At 34.5% G+C, this 17,400-nt stretch overlaps 1 protein-coding gene across 2 annotated transcripts; it reads right to left on the reverse strand.

Annotated features, from left to right (window-relative positions):
• Window positions 1-5,532: 5,532 nt before the first annotated feature.
• On the reverse strand, window positions 5,533-14,392 carry LOC111493731 (DExH-box ATP-dependent RNA helicase DExH15 chloroplastic). 2 transcript variants are annotated; one of them, XR_002720053.1, is made up of 9 exons: window positions 13,836-14,392; window positions 13,554-13,729; window positions 13,355-13,468; window positions 11,774-11,882; window positions 11,603-11,689; window positions 9,783-9,901; window positions 8,816-8,996; window positions 6,293-8,711; window positions 5,533-5,754 (listed from the first exon to the last, which is right to left on the reverse strand). XR_002720053.1 is itself a non-coding variant. In XM_023143557.1 (8 exons), the coding sequence occupies exons 1-8, from the start codon at window positions 14,349-14,351 to the stop codon at window positions 6,483-6,485; spliced, it is 3,531 nt and encodes a 1,176-aa protein (XP_022999325.1). In that variant the 5' UTR covers window positions 14,352-14,392; the 3' UTR covers window positions 6,142-6,482. The 2 variants fall into 2 exon arrangements, 1 of the variants encoding a protein (XP_022999325.1); XM_023143557.1 differs by lacking the exon at window positions 5,533-5,754 and having other exon boundaries at window positions 6,142-8,711.
• Between the last annotated feature and the right edge of the window lie 3,008 nt (window positions 14,393-17,400).

Raw genomic sequence — 17,400 nt, forward strand, 5'->3', positions numbered from 1 at the left:
TTGTTGTTTAAACACTATTCGATCTATTGATACATAGTTTTAGGACAATCTTGGTCTATATCAGAGTATCACGGATGGATGTATTTTTCTACTTGTGGTAGTTCTTCATCGGACTGTTCGATACATAGTTTTAGGACAATCTTGGTCTATATCAGAGTATCACGGATGTATTTTTCTACTTGTGGTAGTTCTTCATCGGACTGTTCCGGTTGGTTGGCGACCTGGAGAATCGAGGTAAGAAACTTTGTACTTGTGCTTAAGAGTCAGAAGAGTGATTTGATGAGGAAGAGGTGCAATTGAAATTTGACATAACAATGGTTGAAAGTTTGGTTGGTTTGTTTCATTTAGAAGTATTTCTCCCACCTTTGATTCGTACCATCTTCACAGGTTGACAATACTTGGGACATTCTTTCACCTAAAAATTCAAGAATAAAATCTACAGATAGAATCAAACAATTGAATGATAAGAACGATAAGCTTCTTGAAAAATTATTGGTATTCCACCAAACAATAAACAAATTGGGATACAAGCCCAAGAAGTTATCTACTTTAAGCTTTAGTTGGGCGAGTCTACTTAGTAACTACGAACTCTTTGAACGAGGGTTTCACAAGAGCATATTCTTTCTCCTAAACCTTTAATTCGACTTCTGGTAAAACAAGCATATTCTTTCTCCTGAACCTTTAATTCAACTTCACACGAAGGAAAGATCCCAGATGCATTCTCTTGAACTCCTTCACTATTCAAACACTCGGGAAAACAGTTGGATGAGAAGAAGAAGAAACCTCAAGCTCCTACTAATTTCACTCATTCGACCTCCCTTCGCTACTGAACCAAACGGATTGAACGGTAAAAGAAGATACCATTCCCAACTTTGAACATCAAGTCCTAGAAATGAGAAAAAATCCCAACTTTGGACATGAGATTGTTCGCAACTAAAATTTGCACTAAGGGAATTTTGTATATAATTTATTCTCCATTAGAACCTGGTTGAGGCACAATTTATGCTACTGCTTTCTCTGGAAGTATACAAAAATTTGTTTATGTACACAATTATTAATGTGTCAGCACACTTCTTGCACAATTCATCCATCATGAATACTGTGGGGGGCATTAATTGGGCTGAACGACATAACCACATACTTGTAGAGGTCATATCTCATCTTGGCACACTTCCCTTCCTTGTCCTGATTTGATGATTAGTTTGACCGTAGATCTATCTTGAAAAATATTTCGTTTCTATGAGTTAGTCAAACAAATTTTCTATGTGATGGAGAATTTATTATTCTTTACTATCTTCTTGTTCAATTCTCTATAATTAATGCATAGACGCATTGATCCATCTTTGTTGACAAATAAAACTAGTGTATCCCAATGAGATACATCGGTGTGGATAAAACTCTTATCCAAAAAACTTTGTAACTGCACTTTGAGTTCCTTTCATTCCGTCAGTACCATCCTATTTTGGTATTGAATATTTGGAACTTAATATAAAAAATTTATTCTCGACCAATGTTTAAGATCAACATTGAAATCACTGTATCTTCTCAAAATTTTCTTTCAAATTTAAGATATTTCTTCTTCCAAACATATATCTCAACTAATATGTTCATCTGGATTTGAACAAACGGATGTTCTAAGAAGTCCATACATATTCACGAGGTTGAAGTTGTAGTCTCCTCCAATCCTATAACATGATTTAACAATGTGTGGATTATCTTTCTTGAATAATTCAATACTTTATTTGATTTGATCAATGTGATAAACTAACCAAATTATTTAAACATTTCAAACAATGAAGTTCATTATAAGCGTAGTTGTATTATTGATTTAGAATCAAGTGAGATAGATAGGTAAACATCCCATTGACAAGTTTTTGGAACAACAATTTGTGTAGCACCATAGCTTATCACTCTCTACAAAAAAGTATGATAAGTGAAAAAAATAAAAAACAACTAATTCGAATTAGTCAACAAAAATATATAAGAAGGTCCATGCGAGCACACAAATTTAGGGAATGATATAAGAAGGTTAGTGGGAGCACACAAATGTACTTCCACAACATTGTTTTTATAGTTTGAACAACTTTGAACGATTGAGTATGGTTGGGAGGGAGTCCCTCGTTGGCTAATTCAGGGAATGATCATGGGTTTATAAGTAAAGAATAATCTCCATTAGTATGAGACCTTCTGGAAAAGCCCAAAGCAAAGTCATAAGTGTTTTAAGTTCAAAAGTGGACAATATCATACCATTGTGGAGAGTCGTGATTCCGAACAACGACACCATATCTTTCACCTCTTGAATAGTTTTGCCTTGGAACCAATCTAGGTTAAAACTAATGGGTAGAGTTAGATTGATTTGAGTTAAAAATTCAAATTCATTTTTTAGGTTACAAAGATAAAGGACACGAGAAATAATTGTTATGTGAGTAGATATGCGATACCATGAACTTTATAATTGTTACAAATAATTTGGTCAAAATCGTTTATTAGGAAATGTGAGTAGATGTATCATATACAAAAAGTTTGTACAGAACTAGATCGCAAAATATTTTATCTCTATTTATAAATTTGTTAATAGAAAAAAATAATATTTTACAAGACTATCATATGTGACTCAATCTTAATCTTGAGGAAGTAATAAATTTCTGCCTTGCAAATTTTTACCGGTGAAGGCTTATTTATTGATTTTCATGGGTGAGAATGACGTTGATATCGATTCAATATGCGTACCGTTTTATGAGATAGAATTCACTCATTTCCATATAGGGCAAGTAGATGAGTAGTTCTCTTAAATGTTAATTTTGGGACTTGAACCACCCTCTCAGCATCCCGAGAGAGACTTTATTTATGATCCAACATCACAAATTGTAACTCAAGGTCATAAACAAATTAAAATTAGAGAATCCGTGGTACTTAAGTGGTAAGATGTAATAACAAAAATAAAATAGACTTTTGTTCTAAGTTGTATTTATGAACAACTAGTGAATGATCGACTTACGTGTAAAAATTATATCAATGAAAACATATCCTACCGTATATAAGAGTTTAACTCTAAGTCTTCTAGGTCTATACTATAACTAATAAATGAAAATTAATTAATAGAATAGTTTAATTAATTAATTTTGTATCATTCCAACTTTAATAATATATTTAAAAATTTATAATTCTTTTATATTTATTTAATTTTAAAATAACTCGTTTTTATTTTAATTTTTGTATTTTGCAATAATGACTTTGCTAATTTAAAATATACAAATAAGAAAACACACTCAAAGTATAAAGTAATTAAAATTCGTGACATTGCATTACAACAAGGAAATTGGTAGAAACACGGAAGTGGAAATTATACAAAACGAACCGTTTTGAGCTCATAAATATAAATAAAAAGGAAAATGCCGTTATTGGGGATCAACCCAGGTTACCTGTGTGACAGGCGAAAATACTTACCACTATACTACAACGACTCTTTGGTTATGAAAATTTGTAAAATAATATTACAATAAGAAAGTTGACAGAAACACGGAAGCGGAAGTTATGCAAAACGAACCGTTTCGAGCTAATAAATGTAAACAGAAAAAGAAAACGCCGTTGTCGAGGACCCGGGTGACCCACGTGACAAGCGAGAATACCACTATAGTACGACGACTGATTTGTTAATTTTTGTTACATTAATATATCTATTCACTGTTATTCTGTTGGTGTCAGGTTTGTGGGAAGAAACCTTGTTTGTTTGTTTCATTTATTTTACTTTCACTTATTAAAAAGTTTGAACACATTTGTGAAAATTACGAAATGAATTTATATATCATCCTTAGACCAAAATAAGAGTTTTTAGTTTATTTTTAAATGTTCTAATTATTTTAATATATTAAAAATATAAGTAAATAAAATATATTTTATTTGAATTGTTTAAATTAATTTTTAATATATTAAATACAAATAGAAAAACATATATTTAGTTTAAAGCGTTGAAATGAGTAGGAGAAAAATATTTAATTTTAAGTGTTGAAATTAAAATTTAATTAATTATACATATTAATCCTAAATATTGTAATTCGAATTTAGTTAAATATATATTCGGATATTTTATGATATTTAAATAAGATATTATATTCTAATAATATATTATTTGTCAAAGATTTAAATATATCTAAATATAATGAGATATCCGATAAATTAGATATTCAAATATATTTGAAGACATTTATGAGCAAATATTTTTCACGGTTTCATATAGTAAGACCAATCTAATTCAAGCTGTACGAGTTGAATGAATAAATTTGTAGAAGATCATAAAAATGTTTGAACTCTAGACAAGGAGAATTTAGAGAAACTCGTTCATGGATGGGTAAGTTTTGATGAATTTAGGAAAAATTTAAAATTTAATCCCTACCCTCAATGTTTTTTTTGTTAAATCCTATTCATTTAGCTTTGTGACGATAAAAGAAAATTTTTCGATGGAAAATTGTCATAAATTTTTTATTTAATTTAGTTATTAACTCTCATGAATCGGTTAATGATTAAATAAGAATATTATTAATTTGGTTATTAATTTTGTAACCATTTTAATATTAATCTTATTTAATTCTTTTATGATTCAAACAATTGTCCATAATATAATGGGCTTGTCTAGAAGGTTGTTGATATCAGAATTTGATAGAGTTTTGTGTGTCACGTTACATTTCTTGAGTGACATTTTGGTGAGAGTATTTGTAGCGTAAGAGTGATATATTTACTTGTAACACTTTGATTATTAGTGATTGTTTGCTACCCGTGGATTTAGGGGAATTTTTTCTCTCCAAACCATATAAATATTTTGGTGTCTTTGTATAATTCCGTTCATTATAGTTGTGAGTAAATTCGTTCCACTTTCGCTACAACAATTGATATCATAGTTTTGTGGTTGTAGCATTTGACACACAACACTTTCATGAAGAGATCAAGAGCCAATGAGGTACAGAACACTCTACCCAATAAAGGAGTATTTTTACGCGAAAGACTCGTAAGCTTTGACCTTACAATTGCTCAAGACCTAATAAATCAACTTTAGGTATGGGAATGAACAATTTTGTTGAAGGAATCCATAACTAATAAGTTTAGGAAGTATGGTTGAACATGGAGGCCTATTAAAAAGAACTCGAAATAAGGTTGAGTTTAAAGGTATAGCTGTCTTATCAAATTTCGAATTCAAATGCCAAATTTCAACATTCAACATTCAAGAACTTAATCTACTTGTTCAAAAACAAAAATTCAACAAGTGTAAGATCCCCTAATTGAACTGAGTCTAACCAGAAACAATTACATACAAAAGCCAACTCCAAGCTACTAATTTCAATTATCCATGCAATAAATAGCCCATGGTGAATGCCCTCTCAAGATTTCACTTTCCATTCAAATCGGCTTATTATCTCATTCTTGTTCTTATTTTGAACGCTTTCCACCTAAAATGTGTTTGTTTTATTACGATGTTTCCAATTGTTTAGTTCTAGTGGATCATCAGCCTCCAACTCCATTTGATGGAGATTCAAACAATTTTGACCAATCCTCACTTTCCCTTGTTTATTGCAATATCTTCATGTGTTTTTAGGATAGGTTTATTGCAAACAAACCCCATACCTAAATCTTTTGGTTCGCCAAGCACACAACCCAAGAATGTTCTTCTAAAACACAATAAAGCAAGAAATTGATTGTATGTCACCAACACCTCCGGGTACCACCTTTTTGGAACAAAGGAGATTGATGTCGCATTCATACCTAGGGAAAGAAAGATAATGTCAAAGAAATAACACGAAAATACACTATGAATCTCATCTCGTGTAATAGCCTGACATAAAATCTCGCAACACTCCTACAACTAAGAAAACTCAACCATAGATTTATTTGACTTAAAATTAAAAGTTCGTTGAGACCTATTTACCATATAATCAAAATTTCATTCGCTCTTACCAGTGCGAACGGAAAAGGTTACCTTGACTTAGGTAAATACTTTCTATGAATGAATGAACAAACGGTTTTTATTAGAAAAAAAAAAAAGGTTTAAAAAGTAGTGAAATTAAAGTAGACTGTTTGAACATGGAGGGATTATGCTTAAATATCTGTAATAATTCAAAAATAAAAATAGAATCCTAATAAACAATTCAATGGTTCACAAATTTCCATGAAAATTTATATCGAATTATAATTTAAATTAGCCTATAAAAAGATTGGTTCAGCATAATCTATGAGAATTTTGTATCATTGTGCAAATGATTTTTTTAAGAGAAAAAATTGAAAGCATACGAGGTACTCGCACCTTGAAGCAGGCTTCTTAGAGGACGTGTTATGTTCACTTGAGCTAACAGCTAAACGGCCTTGTAAGAACATGCCCCGCCACTGTTAATTGCCTTGTGAAAAATGCAGCATGAAGAATAATTAACATATTCATCTAAAAAGGGCAACGTTTTTTTGGAAGCAAACCAGAGGGACACCATTTTCAGACGAGCTTATCCAGCCAATTCGCTTATTGGTGAACGATTCATGACATCAGAAGCAGTTGATGCATTTCTTTGCAAAGATGGATCAATATCAGGCAACTTCGGAATTTGAGCCAACAAGTCGATTGTTCGTCGCAAGAGGCGTGCCAGATCTCCCTCATCCATCGCACAATCCATCATTATTTCTCTCCAAGTCAAACCAGAGGCCCAAGCCTCAACCATTCCTGAAAATTGGCTGTCCAAGGAACATGGTATGTCCACTCCATGCTTTTCTTGAAGATCTAACAGAGAATTTCTCTGCTCTTCTAAGAAATTAACCATATTAATTACAGTTCTTGATGGCTCAAATATGTAATTGTTATCTCTTCCGGGGCGGATTTTGATGCCTTCAGAAACTAAACTTGCACAGACACCAGCAAGCTCTGTAGGTTTTAGTTGTACTAAGAACTTATTTCTTAGAACCACGGCAATCCAGAGCTCATTTTCACCACGGATAGCAGCTGCAGTTTCTCCGAGTGGGAACATTACATGAGAATTTATATCCAGTGCTCTAATTTCGTGTATGACATTGCTGATCTGCAAAAACTCTTTCCAGCCTGATGGTTCGATTTGCTGAATTCGATTACTTAGCCGTTTATATCTAGCCTTCAATTGTCTAATCTTGTCCTCTATAATATTGGCCATATCTAAAATCTTCTTGTACTCTCTGAATCCTTCTGTTCTAGATATCCTTTTCTTAAATCGTGAAACTTTATTTCTTTGCTCCTTGTACCTTGTTAAAGATTCCATGTATGATTCAGACATTTGCAAGAGTTCGTCATTTTCAGAAAGACTATTCAGAACAGGCACATTTAAACTCCATGACCATGTTTCCAGAGATCCTTCCATACATGATAAACTGCCAAGCTCAGAATCAGCAAGCTTCTCCCACTTCATTCCCTCTTTATCGAGAAGTGTCCTCATAATCTCCCGAGGTAAAGGATCCCCTTTAGTTAAAGCAACATTAGGAAAGCCAGTTTTATAAACAGTTTTGATCCATTTCTCAGTAAATAGGTACCAAGAATTATCTGAACCTAGAGCCACATAATAAGATGATTCAGCACCTGGGTCCAGATTTTTACCAAGATTTGGTTCTGCACCACTCAAAGAATTATCAGCAGGAAACATGTTAATGAGCTTTGATGAGTCCATGTTTCCAAAGAGAACTGCAGGAATTGAATGTTGGACTCCTTCAGAATCTTTGTATTGCAAACATAAAAAGGGCAACTGTCCATCTCCTAAATTTTGTAACAGAGACTTGAGGGCAAAAATTCTTTGCAATTCCATCTCTTTTCGTAGTTCCGTCCTTTGACGTTTATCTGATCGCAGTTCCTCCTGCAGCTCTACTAACTCGTTATATGCCACATCTGACAAGAGCCTCCTGCATTTTTTCTCAATTGCTTCATCAGTTATTTCTAAATTGAGCACTTCAATCTCTTTTTCTATTTTAACAAGCTCCTCCTTTGCTGCAATCATGACATTGCTCCCAACATAGTTTCCAAAACTCTGCTCAACCAACTTCCTAGCTTCTTCCAGCGTTCGCCCAGCTTGGAAAGCTTTTGTCCCATCCATTTCACTTGTATGAGTAACCTTTGCACCTGCGAGAAGATTCAATACCATTCCATATGAAGCTGTAAACTGAGAAACAAGTGGTTCGATGCCAGCAAACAGGAGCTTGCAGCACTCTTCAGCACCTTCATATGGAGTTTGAAGAAGCACCACATGACCTTTTTTATCAATACCTCGACGTCCAGCTCGCCCTGCCATTTGAAGCAGTTCATTTGAGGTTAACTGGGTACGACCACTATTGCTTCGTTTGCTCAGGGATGCAATGACTGCTGTCCTAGCTGGCATGTTGATTCCAGCAGCTAATGTTTCTGTTGCGAAGACAACCTTCACTAGTCCCCTCTGAAACAGCTCTTCAATGAATGACTTCCACAGAGGCAGACAACCAGCATGATGTGCAGCAACTCCTTGCAGAAGTCCTTTCACAGCCGATTCCCGGACAGCATCTGGAAATTGAATACGAAATTTTCTTAATGCAAGTTCAACTTCACTGCTCTCACAATCATCTAACAGGTTTTTGCCTTCAATGTACTGAACAGCTGCATCACATCCTTTCCTGCTAAATATAAACCAAACTGCAGGCAGCATATCTTTTGACTTGAGTTGCCACAATGTATCAACGACCTGAGGAACCTGGAAAGGTAACAAGCAACCTGTTAGAACATTCTTTGATTGAGTTTAGCAAAATAATATTGGCAAAAGTTGAAGGGCGATAGAGAGGCTGGTTCACCAAGTACATTTGAACGGCGGATTGAGTTTATGTCATTCTTTGAAAGTGTAGCTTGTCTAGACAGGCTGCTAGTGCGGTCATTGCTGATCTCATTCCCATGCCTTTTTGGGTTTCTTCTTCTTGATCCATCATCCTTGTACAATTTAGCTCCTGAAGCATGAAGCTGAAGATAATTGAGCGACAGCTTCCTGCTCCAATTTGGAAAGAGGGAAAAAGAGAAAAATAGTGAACACTGGGAAGTTAATTCAAATGGCCCATTCATACGAGCGCGCGCACACCACACACAAGGCAAACATAAAATTTTCACTGATAAAATTAAGAAATAGAATAGAAGTTATAGATACCTTTCATTAATAGATTATAGAATACCAACATACCAACCAAAAACAAAAATTACAATAAACACTCAAAAATTTCACAGTGATGTTGAATAAACGAGGCGGGAATGAATGAAAATATGACTAACATGTCAGCTGAAAACAAATAGTGTCTATTTTTATCGTTGCATGTGCATATTTGGTTATTTTTATATTTGTGACCTTTACTTATACTTTTTATTTTAAACAAAGAAACTTAAACTTTTATTTTTCAATATCAATGAGCATTTGGGATAGCTTGCACGCATCTCAACTATTCTTACGAGATAATTGCTAGACCCTACAACATTTGTTTTTTCAAGGTAACTCATAGAATATTAAATCTTAGATAGATGACAACTATAACTTGAACAAATTCTCTCGGTCTCTTTTATGATTGTTATTGACTAGTAGGCCAAGCTACAACTTTATCAGATACTAAATAGATCTCCCAAAGAAGGAAAATGACTATAAGCAAGAAATACATTATATAGTCAAACCCTGTATAAAAAAGCTTCAGACAAAATTCAATATTCTTATGATAGCACAACAAGTAGCCACACTAGGCTAAATAATATCAAATCTATGCCAATAACTTTTGCAGAAATTCAAAGGTACCTATTCATGTGCGTTCCTTTCTCGTCAAGGAGAGGAAGTAAAGAGGCCTTTGTAGAGAAATGCCAAGTCAATGGTACTGGACGCTTTGTTGATGTTACTAACTCAGTTTTCCCATGAATCTTAAGAAGTGAACAGAAAAGGTAATTAACATTCACGCCATTCATACTTTCAGCACATTAACATCATAAAAAAACTCATCCCATTCATCTTGAAAGCTGAGAAGAAACAACTAACTTTTACAACATCATATTGATGACCATAAAGGAAGCAATAATATCCTAGAGACCTCATATCCTAGAAAGGAAGCAATAATATCGACTGATAGAGAATGTAAAGCAGAAACCCAGGGGTGAATAATTGCATTATAACAAGCAGCAGAAGAGGAAAATGAAACCAATGTGATATTCAGAACATAGATATGTAGACCACAGCTATTTTAAGTAGGAATTGGATTGTTTGTTCTTTTATGGGAAAAAATCAATTTATACCCTAAAGTTGGGAGGTTGTTTTACTTAAAAACTCAAACTAATAAATGTATCAATTTAAACCCTGAATTTTCCTGAGTGAATCAATTTAGAACCTCCAATAGAATTTCATTTTAAAACCGTTAATGCATAACTTTCCCAAAATGCAAGAACTAATGGAAATTAGAGAGAAATGCAGAAATTTAATATGCTGTAGAAGTTTTTTTTATTAAGTTTAAACGATGTTTCATCTACTCACCTTCCATTATTTTTCTCTACCTACTTAGAAAAAATTATGTGACAATTTTTCTTACTAGTTTGGTAGGATTTTTGGAGAAAAATGATTTTACTTAGTGATTATGAGCTGATTTTAAATGGAATCAAGTGAAAATAGCTATAAATGACTAATAGACTGTCTAAATTGAAAATTTAGGGTTTCAATTTATACAATTATTAGTTTGAGTTTCAATTGATACAACCCCCAAAGTTTAGGGGCACAAATGAATTTTTTCCCTTCTTCTATTTATACTTATGATCTGTTTCCTATCAAAACAATCAGCTAAGACAATAAGCAAAAAGTCTCAGATCTCTAATAATAAAGTATTGGAGACTTCATCCACCTCAACACACACAAAAAAGTGACCTAATAGAACTTGTCGTCCTGTATGCTTAATTGGATACATGCTATCATCTAAAGCATAGGTTAAAGTTGTCGTACCTTTGTATGGACATGTCACTGCCATTTAGAGTATCAAGAAGCAAAATGCAATACAGTCTGAGAAATGTAGAATAAGCAATAGAAGAGGAAATATTCCACTAAAAAACAAATAGTGAAGTATCACTGTCACTCTTCCTACAGTGAGTTCTGAGTGAGATATGAATGTGATACTTGTCCATTAGCAACTAAACACTTGATACCGTTCTTTTTAGTGGTAAATCAACAAAGAATTGTTCATTTCTTAATCTTTTTATATGGTGTTAACAGAGAGTCTCCGCTTTACACCAAGATAAAGGAAGAAAAAGAACACTATCAAAAAAGACCGGATTGGTTTTTTCCTTTGATTTAATAATCTTACTATTTCTTTCCATCCAAGTCGACCACAGAAAAGCCCAAACAAGATTCATCCAATGATTTCTTTGCTTCCACGAAAGGAATGACCCAAGAAGAGGAGCTTAAGAAAAATGTAAAGATGTTCTAATTCTATGACCCTCATATAGAAGGAATAACTCCAAAGGTTCAACTATTGAACATGATAACCAGGACAGATGCCAAAAATAATAATAATAATAAATAATAATATGAGAGACACCAATCGTGGTTCTTTTACAGGCTTAGGTGCTTATCGAAAACACTACCTGACCAATCCAGCCAGCCAGCTCATCTGGATTTGCAACCGTTGCAGAGAGACAAATAAGCTGCACTTCTTTTGGGCAATAAATAACCTGAAATATACACAATTCTATTAATAGAACATGCGTTACTAAGCTAGACACGACAAACGAGAATCCCAAGTAACAAATACTTACAATCTCTTCCCACACTGTGCCCCGAGAGATATCACTAAGGTAATGAACTTCATCCAAAACAATTACATCAACGTGAAAAAGTCCACTTTCAGATGAGGCCATTCCAACACTGCATGAAAAGATATTCATACCTATCACAATTTAAACAATATGCTTGAAGTTGGAAAGAAAACAGGAAAAAAAACACTTTCCACAGTGGAACAATCAATAAGTACATAAAAAATATATATATTATCAAACACAAAAATATAAAAGATACATTTCCTGTAAGAAGATTCATTTTTGTGTTATCAGAAACACCTTAACCATCTCAACCTCATTTGATGAACAAATTGTTATGAAAGAATAGGAAGCAGATGTCTATAGTCACCGGGGCACCATCTCCATTAATCAGAGTGTATTTCTCACAAAATAAAAGATCTTAGATGAGATGCTTATTGTCAACGAGATAATTAAAGATCAATGGCACAGTGGTCATTTTCTAAAAATCGACTAAAAAAGGGCTGGTGACCATGTAGATTGGGACTTCTTAGATAAAATGTTAACAGAAAAAGGCTTTGATTTTGAATAAAGAGCACAAATTTGCAACAGTGTTTTAAAAATTCCATTGTGGTAAATATAATAAGCCTAGTGGCAAGATTCTGGCTACTAAAGGGATCAAGCACGAACTTCCTTTGTCTCCTTTTTTTTAGAAGCACGGGTACAGACTTAGTAGAAGGGTTCGTTGTGAGCCTAGTGGCAAGATTCTGGTTACTAAAGGGATCAAGCACGAAATTCCTTTGTCTCCTTTTTTTTAGAAGCACGGGTACAGACATAGTAGAAGGGTTTGTTGTGAGAAGGGACTATTTTCTTATATTCTAGAAAACAAGACTCCTTAGTGTACCTTAATAGGATCTGCACAATTTTTAAATCATTGAAGATGTCAATACCCACAATGGAATGATATTGTCCACTTTGAGCATAAGCTCTCATGACTTTGCTTTGGGCTTCCCCAAAAGGCCTCATACCAATAAAGATACTACTCCTTGCTTATAAACCTATGATCATTCCCTAAATTAGCCAATGTGGGACTCCATCCCAACAATCCTCAACAAGTTCTCCCATCTTAAGCGATAGAGAACTTCCCTGATACTGGTATATGGTGTAAACATTAGTTGGAACATTATATTAGAGAAAAATAGGAGAGCCTTCATGGCACAAAGGGTCTAAAAAGGAGATTTAGAGCATGGCTCACTTCAAAGCCTCTTTGGATGTTCCCTACAAAATTTGCCTGTTATATTCTTTTGTTGCTAATAATTGGAGTTACCTCCAGTAAATGCTTTGGTTTTGCTGTGGTGGGCTGCTTTTTTCAGGCTAATTTTTCCCCCTATTTTGTACAAGCTGGTTTACTAATTGACATGAAAAATAAAATTCTGTAAAGTGTATCTCATGCGATTTTAAAAGAAGACGAAGAAAGAAAAAAAATCGTTGATAAAATGGCTGCTTAGACGGAACCCCATGCTAGGTTTTTCCAACTGATTGGAGCTCATTGACGATTTCGTGCATAAAATGCGATCGTAACTATGTATGTTGACATCTTACCTCTGATACAACATGTTGCGCAAAATTTCTGTAGTCATAATCAAAACCAGGGCATCTTTATTAACTGCAGAATCTCCCGTAAGAAGCCCAACGTTGCTGTCTCCAAACGTCTCACTGAAACAATAGAAGGATATTGATTTAACAAAAAGTAAGCGATGTAAGAACTGCAATAAGTAGCAAAAATGTTAAAATTGTTTACCGGAACTCCCGAAACTTCTGATTCGACAATGCTTTCAGTGGAGTCGTGTAAAACAATCGTCTCTTCCTGGCTACAGTAGCAACAGCCGCCGCCTCCGCAATCAAAGTCTTGCCACTGCTGGTAGGCGCCGATACCACCACCGACGATCCTCTCAAGAATGCTTCTATGGCTTGTCGCTAACGAAAAATGATAAAAATTTCAAATGTACAGTCTGTAGAGTTGACGCAAATTGATAAATATGTCATAACATTCACAAAATTACAAATAAATGTAAAGATTTACCTGAAACTTGTCGATACGGAAATTATAAACTGAAGCGAGTTCATCAACGTCGACAATTCCTTCTCCAAACTCTCTAACTTCACCGAGAAGCTTTTCGACTCTATGCGATTTGAACTCCTCGGGTGCAATGGAGATTTCAGTAGCTTCCATCGACAATTCCACTTCATCGTACCTCTGCTCCAATTCTCCAAACGCATCGATATCGTACTCCTCGGCTGCCACGTCGTCGTCGTCATCTTCATCTTCATCTTCATCTTCATCCTCATCCTCATCCTCGTCGACATCGGAGAGTTGGGGTTTTTCAGAGAAAATGGACCTCGGAGAGCGGACGGAAGGTCGAAATGGAACTGGAAAGGGAGAGAAGATGGGGAGAGGTTTAAGGCGACAAAACCTCGGGGCCTGAATCGGAGGTGAAAAACAACGAGGACATAGAGAGGAGGGGAAAGGATAAGATAATGGCGGCCAGAGATGTTGGGGAGAAATTATGGAGAAAACGTTAATGGCGGGAGAGGCCATGACGCCGAACTTAGGCTCGGCTACTCTCTTTGGATGACTAGATTTTCTTTTCTTTTAGGGATAAAATATAAGGCTTGGTCACCATTTTAAATTTCGTATCGTCAATTTTTTTAAAAAAATAAAAATAAAAAATGATTTCTAAAATAAATACCCGAATCATTTCTAGATTATAACTTGAACCCCATTTTTCTGGATCCATCTCACATCAATAACTCCACCCCTACTGTCTATAAGTAGTTTTAGATACGATTCTTTGAAGTGGATACCAGAATGCCAAGTATGGCTCGTACTAATCTATCTTCGGGGGCATACGATGATTCTTTCGTCATCTAAGGCATTAATTTACCTACTAAAATATCGCTCGTCTCCACCCACGATCCCAACATCTCAATTCCATTTTTGTCGAAATTCCGGAGTAAGCGGGTTTCTAGATGTGAGATTTCGTTAGGGATTCTTTTAGGTTCGTGGCTTGTCACATGATTTTGAATATTATCTCGATAGCTTTCTGTCCGTAAATATATATATAGTTATTTTAAAGTTTTAATTTTTCAATATAACTTTTATTCAAAAATTGTAACGTTAGAAGACTTGGATGTAGGTTTTAAAACTGCATCGCCTAGAATATAAGAAGCCTTGAATGCAGGGTCCATACTACGCTGCTTAGAACGTATAAAGTTTTGGGCATAGATATTCAGACTACGTACACTGCTTAGAACGTATAAAGCTTTCATGAAGTGACGTATTCAGACTGTAACACTCGAAACGTATAAAGCCTTGAGCATAGGTTTTCAGACTGTATTGTTTGAAACATATGAAGCCTTTGCGTAGGTTTCAGACTACACAACTGAGAATGTAAGAAGACTTAGGTGTAGATTTCAATTTGTATCGTAGGAAGCGCATGAAACCTTAGATTTAGGTTTAGACTAAGTCCCTTCATGAAGCCTTGGACATAGGTTCAAAATGTATCATTTGAAACATGTAAAGTCTTGGACAAAGGTTGTCAGGTTCATATCTTGTATCGTAAATCCTAAGGAGATTGTTGTAGAGAACAAAACAAGAAAAATAACTAAGGGAACTAAAATAAAAAATCAAGAACCAAGGATATGAACTAGAATAAGGATCAAGATTGGAGTTCTCAGACCTAAGAACCCAAAACCTTAGAATTAGATCATAACCAAGCTTAAAAACTTAGAACCTCGAACAAAGATCATTCAACTAGATCATGTCAAGAACTCATAAGTGAAAAACAAAATCTAAGAGTCTAAGTTCTTAGGATAAGGATAAGAATAAGAACATGACAAGAAGCTGGTTGAGGATAGACGCGGATCTAAAGCAAGTGTCCTAGGAAGAACAAAACCTACGGACCTAAGTTCTTATAATAAGAATATATATGACAAGAAGCTGGTTGAGGATGGAAGCGAACCTAGAGCATTTCAAGTATTCAAATGTTTTAAGTTGTTTTGTTTATTGGGTCGACATGTATTCAAACTCTATTTTGGAATTATAAATAAAAAGTATTTATATTTTTTAAAATACGAAAAAAAATTTACCGTCTTTTTTATCCTCTTTATGTTTTCAAGTCAGTTGTGACTTATGAAAATCGAGTTGTGATAGATCTACTATCATCCTCGACCACCTCCTAAGTGTTACATGTAAAACATGTAAAACATAAAGTGAGTATAAGAATCAGTAAGTAGCCTACTTGTAAGCTCTTAATCGTATTTACGGTGGATGCTAAGGTACAGTACTCTCTTGTTCTGATCAAGGACTTAACATGGTTTCTTGGCTTAAGAACCTTAGTCCTAAGTCATGAGTAATGAGTCATGGTACTTAGTTAACCGAGTAACTATCTCTGTCATGCCTTAGACTACTCTCCGTGGAAGACGTAAAAAGGTCACATGGTTGGTGAACATGAACCTAAAACGTGACATACTACAAGAAACATGTACACGACACACTACAATTAAACATGGTTATGGTAAACCTGCAAGGACGTGGACAATGCAAATATGCATAAACATTGACGAGTGTCATGTAAAAACGTAAGAAGAGCATCCTATCTAGGCGAGAAGAACATGAAGCATGAAACATGACATCTTGCTAGGAAACATGGCCTGAGCATTCCATCTACATGAGGAAAAACATGAGATCATGATGCACTGCGTGGTGGGAGGTCAAGGGTCACTTAAAGCATGGGTCAAAGTAGTACCGAACAATCTTAAGTGTCATGGCAGCTTTAGCGCTTGAGGTGTTCAAGGTTCTTACTTTCGCTCATGACCCTAGGGTAGCATATTCGTTTATAATTCATGGAGTTATCCCTAGGGTTTATCATGTAAGCTTGAAGTACACCCTAGACATTTGGTCATAACATATCGTTCATAACCCTAATTCAAACATATTGATAATATTCACTTCAACACGTCATTCTCATAAGTATAAGTCATTTATAGTACTATTTATGAGGGTCATACCACAGTTCGGGCAAGGGCATTTACGTCATTTTCACCCAATCATGTGCATACCCTAAACATGATGCAAGTCATTAACATCCATGAAAATAAGCTTCATATATGATTTTAAGTCGATTAGGAATTTATTTACGATACAAATTAATGGTTGGACATAGTAGGGCCATTTTAATCATTTTATCCTCGTCTTTGGTTTATGTCATAAACATACTCCTATGTCCACCAAACTTTACATATACCCTTTATGACAGTCATTCATTAAAATTTCATAAGTAGCGAAGCGTTTCTATTTTGCTTTAATTCTTACTAATCATAAATTATTGATTCATTTTCAAACGATTCTTATCAGTAAAACTTGAGAAAAGTCCAAGATGACTACTTATTTGCTTGAGACTTTGGAGACCTTAGTTATTGTACCGAGCTGTCCAAATTTCTCCCAATTATCGATAGACGTTTGAGCTTACCATGCACTTACCAATTCAAACTTTTAAACGAGGAATCAGAGGGAGGAAGACAAAAAAAAAAAAAAAAAAAAAAAAAAAAAAAAAAAAAAAAAAAAAAAAAAAAAAAAAAAAAAAAAA

This window comes from Cucurbita maxima, unplaced genomic scaffold (assembly GCF_002738345.1).
Source record: "Cucurbita maxima cultivar Rimu unplaced genomic scaffold, Cmax_1.0 Cma_Scf00019, whole genome shotgun sequence".
Classification (NCBI taxonomy): domain Eukaryota; kingdom Viridiplantae; phylum Streptophyta; class Magnoliopsida; order Cucurbitales; family Cucurbitaceae; genus Cucurbita; species Cucurbita maxima.

Bases quoted from the DNA above. Each gene is read 5' to 3' on its own strand.
- LOC111493731 (XM_023143557.1), bottom strand. From the start codon at position 14,351: ATGGCCTCTCCCGCCATTAACGTTTTCTCCATAATTTCTCCCCAACAT. The intron at 11,883-13,354 runs GTAAGATGTCAA...CTTTTCATGCAG, and splicing joins CGCAACATGTTGTATCAGAG to TGTTGGAATGGCCTCATCTG. The intron at 8,712-8,815 runs GTACTTGGTGAA...TTACCTTTCCAG, and splicing joins ACTCAATCCGCCGTTCAAAT to GTTCCTCAGGTCGTTGATAC.